Source organism: Halyomorpha halys, unplaced genomic scaffold (assembly GCF_000696795.3).
Source record: "Halyomorpha halys isolate HHAL.00 unplaced genomic scaffold, Hhal_1.1 Scaffold440.1, whole genome shotgun sequence".
NCBI classification, from domain to species: Eukaryota; Metazoa; Arthropoda; class Insecta; order Hemiptera; family Pentatomidae; genus Halyomorpha; species Halyomorpha halys.
The window spans coordinates 318,132-322,802 of NW_027108838.1; the positions used below are offsets into that span (position 1 = coordinate 318,132).

Here is a 4,671-nt window from a genome sequence, read left to right on the forward strand (position 1 = left end):
AAATTTGCAAAGGAAGGTGATAAATTTAATGATGCAGACAATTAGTGTATAGAGTGTTTCAGGATTAAGTGTCGAAACTGAAAATATGAATTGAAGTTTTCTCAACAAGGAAAAATTCCCTAAGAAGGTATGTCTGTTAGCGCTTTGTTTAGGAGATATTCAAATCAAAAAATTTCATTGTTATGAATTATTTAGGTTACAATAAACAACTTAATATGTGTCCTAACTACATTATTAATAAAATTTAAACATTAAAATTCATATTAATCGTTGTTCAAGTGATTACATCGAGCGAAAGACTCAGGATCTTTCTTCCACAGAAGCAGTGGGCGAACGGCACTGGATATGTTATATTCTCATGCTCTCCAGATTTGACACTACTAGATTTTTTTGTTTGGGGTGAGATTAAACAAAAAAATCAATACAAGTCCAATTCTTTACGAAGGAGGATAATTGGAATTTGCACAACAATAATACAGATCCAATGGCTATGGCTAATGCTGCTATGGATGAAAGATGCCGTGCCTGTTTTAATGCCCAAGGTAATAACTTTCAACAACATTTAATATGAATTTTAATATTTACATTTCATTAATAAAGTAGTCCGACCACTTATAAATTTATTTCTTATAACCTAAATAATTCATAACAATAAAAATCTTTTAGAGGTGAATATCTCCTAAACAAAGCATTAACGTGCATAATTTCTTCAAAGAGAATTTTTCCTTTTTTTAAAGTACTTAATTCATACTTTCAGTTTGGACACTTAATCCTGAAACACCCCATATAAAAAAAAAAATAGATAATTTTAGTTTTATTAAAATGATATTTATCAGAAAACTGAAAACAATTGGTTAAATTTGTTTTAATTTGATCCAACCAACAAGAGTCACCATTTAAGTTAAAAACCAAATCAGATAAGTAAAATCTGTAATTTTAAAAAACAAAATTTTTAATATTAATCTTCATAAACTTTATATGCAGTAATTTTGCCAAGTATTTAAATGAAACTTAGTAATTGATATTTATACTTACCAAAGCACTAATTATAATGGGAACAGTAATTGGGAAAATACATAGCGGGACTGTTAACTGATTGAAAAGTGCTAATGCGGAAAAGACATTGGCTGGTGAGAGTGAAGAGCCTTCTATATAATAGTACACTCCGAGAGTAACCAGTGTTATTAATGAAGTAGAACTATGGGTCAGGAAAGCTGAAATCAGAAACCAAAATAGATTTAGTATTCATTAAACATTTTAATAGTTATAAAGTATAAAAATATAATTATTACTGACTCATCAAGGCCCAATATAAAGAATCCTTGTCTAAAAATTTCAGTTCTTTCTTCCGAGATGATGTGATTCGGAGGCAGAATTCGTTTTCCCAGCCACACAGTTTAAGAACTTTAATTCCTTGCAGCAGCTCATTGGTCATCCTAAGTCTCTCATCACACAATGTCTGAAAAAATATTTCAAATCATAAAATACTCTACATTTACTTCAAACTTAAAAAAAAAACTTAAATCTGTACCGCTACAAACTATGAAGGGTCAGGGGTTCAGTACTTTGTTAAGAAGTACTGTTACTAGGCCAACGGTTGTGCTAGGAGGTGCACACTTCAAACTTTAGATTTCATAAATACAGGCAAAATTAAAAATTAAGCCCTTAGCTTGGTTTCAGTTGAGTCACTAAGAGCTGAATTGCTGATAGAAATCAGACTCTAAGTACTCTCAGAGAATGATTGGTCTCAGCTAGTGACTGTGAGAGACTAATCGTACTACAAAGATTTTGTGTATTGGTGGGAAATATAAGTGGATCCAACTCACTTTAATCTTGCAAGAAGAGGACCCTCTCCTGGAAGTTTACTGGACAGAGGAGGCACAAAAGTATATGAATTCAAATTAAATAGTATCCCTCCTTCCCCTAATAATTGTTAAGAAATAAAGTCTGAATTGACTTTTTATTGAATATTCAATAAAAATTGAAGATTATTGGCAGCAATGTCATGCATAACCATAGCACAATTTTCCAAGTTGAACCATTAAACAAGAATTGAAAACTATTTATTTCACATTAATTTTTTGCTTTTCAATTCTAGTTTTATTGTTTATTAGTTTAGCAATTAGAGAATTTGTTGACAAAGGTGCTTGGATTCCAAGGTGATGATTGAAGATGTTACTGATTGGCTTTCTTTGGATGCAAATGACCAAAATTTTCAAATTTTAAAGAAAGACAAAACACTATTAAGCTTAACTGCAGAGAAAACTGAAGATGATAAAGAAAGCGAACAGCCAGGTGAAAATTATGAAATGTCAGACCCCCTCCACTTCAAGAAGAAATCTACCAGTCAAAAATATTTTTATAACAGAGTTTGAGAAAGGAGGATTATTTGTGAGGATTACCTCAAAAAAGAATTAAATAAATTATTCTTTACTTAAAATAGAATACTAATGGTTTGCATTATTCTTTTTTTATTTACATTTTAAGTATAATTTACACATAAATTTCAGCATTACAATGGTTCAACATTTTAATTTAATTTGAGTGTATTATTTATATAAATTGTGTTATTATTTATCCATAGATCCAATTTTATTATATGTATAATTGAATCAATTATCCCAAATATTTCAGTATCTGTACAAGAGCTTTCTGGATAGTCGATGCTCTGCTGTATACTATTTTTACTATTGGACTCCATCTTTTATATAATTGCACCATATTAATTCATCTTTTCTTTTACTACTTTTATTTATTTTTAAAATTTTATTTTATTTCTGATTACTCCCCAAATAATGATCTCCCAGACTAATAAAAGAAAAGTATTAAAACATTGAATACTCACTGTTATGATCTTTGAATTGTTAGACATTTTCTTTCCAATAATAAACTGCAATGGAGTCATAAAGATAATACAAAATAGTGCACCAATAACAGCACTAAGTCCAAGCTTGCAATACAACAAATACATCAATACAGCCACCTAAATACACAATATTAACAGTTAACATGAATCATGAATGGATGTAATAATGATTGATTAATTTTTTCCATCCATACCTTCCATGGTATTGCCCAAGTATAATGGCCTATCCAAAAACAAGTCATAACATTGAATGCATCCTCCGACATCAGATTTGTTGTGCTTCCCACTCTTCCTTCTGATGCAGAATCATCATCTTTGTTTGAAATGCTAAGCTTCAGGGTTTTATCATATATTAAAGCCTGTAAAATATTTATAAAATATCAGAACATGAGAAGGTAGCTCCATTCTACAAAGTTAAAAAAAAAAAGAAAGTGATATAAAGTTTATTTGTACTTACACTTATCTATGTAGGCTGTGTTATACAGATACCTACCAACTCACAAAATGATAAAAATTGTTCTAAATACAACATTTGAACAAAAAGAGGCCATTCTACGATTTGGAGAAACCAACCAAGCTTTATTAAACTACAACTGGAAGTAAAACTGTGAATCAACCAAGCCACATGTCATTTTAAATTTATTTAGTTTTAGTAGAACGCATCCAACTCACTTGGTAGTTTTCTACCAAATTTACCTCAATTCGACTGAAAAGTGAACATAATCAATCAAATTTGTAGATAAATTTGTTTTTTACTTTAAGCTGAATTTAATTTTATTTATGTGAACATTTTAATGTCCACATATCTCAAATTGATGTTTTTGTGGGTTGGTAAGTTTTGCATAACACTGCCCATATGGAATATATAATAAGGGAAAATATTGCGAACTGCAAAATTTCAAACTAAAGTTTTCAATGGAAATTTATGCTTTGAGGTTTCCTGAGTTGAATTAACCAAGTATTGCAAGATAGTGTGTGAGTGTCTGAGTTTGATCAGACTAACTCAAAAATAAAAAGTTGTTTGAAACTGAAATTACATTTTTATGATGGGCTACATATTATGCTTGGAATGTGGCAGCAACTTCTTCGCACTTAGGATCACCGATTTCAATAAAACTTCTTTTGGTGATACTAGATTGAAAAATATTAAACACATGTCTGAGGGTTCTTGCCAATCTGTCATAGGAGTAGAGACAAAAAATATTTTATATATATTCAGACTTTTTTATGTTATCACATATCGCCTTTATTCTACAAGTATTTAATGGTTATTATATATTAATTATGACTGAGCTCCAGTGAGTCCTTGGTTCAATAATTTGTCAGTTAGTTGTCTTCAGCCCAGACTGAGGCTGTTTTTAGGTTTGCCTTTGTGGTTGTCCTGTTTGTGTCAGTGTCTTATATAAAGGGTTTGTGGAGTACTGGCAGCAGTCAAAGAATTTTATGTGGCTCCTCTAGATGAATTCTGTTATTGTCAGAAGGTGAAGTGTCATAAGTATGTGGTCAGTTTTCTATTATTATATTGAAGTATGCCTCATGATATATCTGAGCATATTGCTCTGAAACTGCAGGAGTTTCTTAGCCGTTGTAGGTGCAATGTTGGTTAGCATAGATGCTTTGTGGAGGACCGCAAAACATGGCACAGTATAACTTATTAATTACACAAAAAATAATTAATTTTAAATTGTCATTATTTAAATTAAGAACAATATTTTCAAGATAATTAATTTAGAAAAGTATTCGAAGCTAGAGTCGAGAAGTTAATAATTGTATATAATTGTCCGTTTAGAGGAGTTTCCGTTATA

General features: G+C 30.4%; 1 protein-coding gene across 1 annotated transcript in view; it reads right to left on the minus strand.

Moving 5' to 3' along the window:
• The window catches only part of Sur (Sulfonylurea receptor), a gene marked incomplete at its 5' end in the record, with an annotated part of 29,166 nt that overhangs the window by 22,723 nt on the left and 1,772 nt on the right, over nucleotides 1–4,671 (minus strand). Inside the window, 4 exon segments of the mRNA XM_067047173.1 lie at nucleotides 1,036–1,214; nucleotides 1,297–1,459; nucleotides 2,846–2,983; nucleotides 3,061–3,225. Coding sequence (XP_066903274.1) covers nucleotides 1,036–1,214; nucleotides 1,297–1,459; nucleotides 2,846–2,983; nucleotides 3,061–3,225 — 645 coding nt within the window.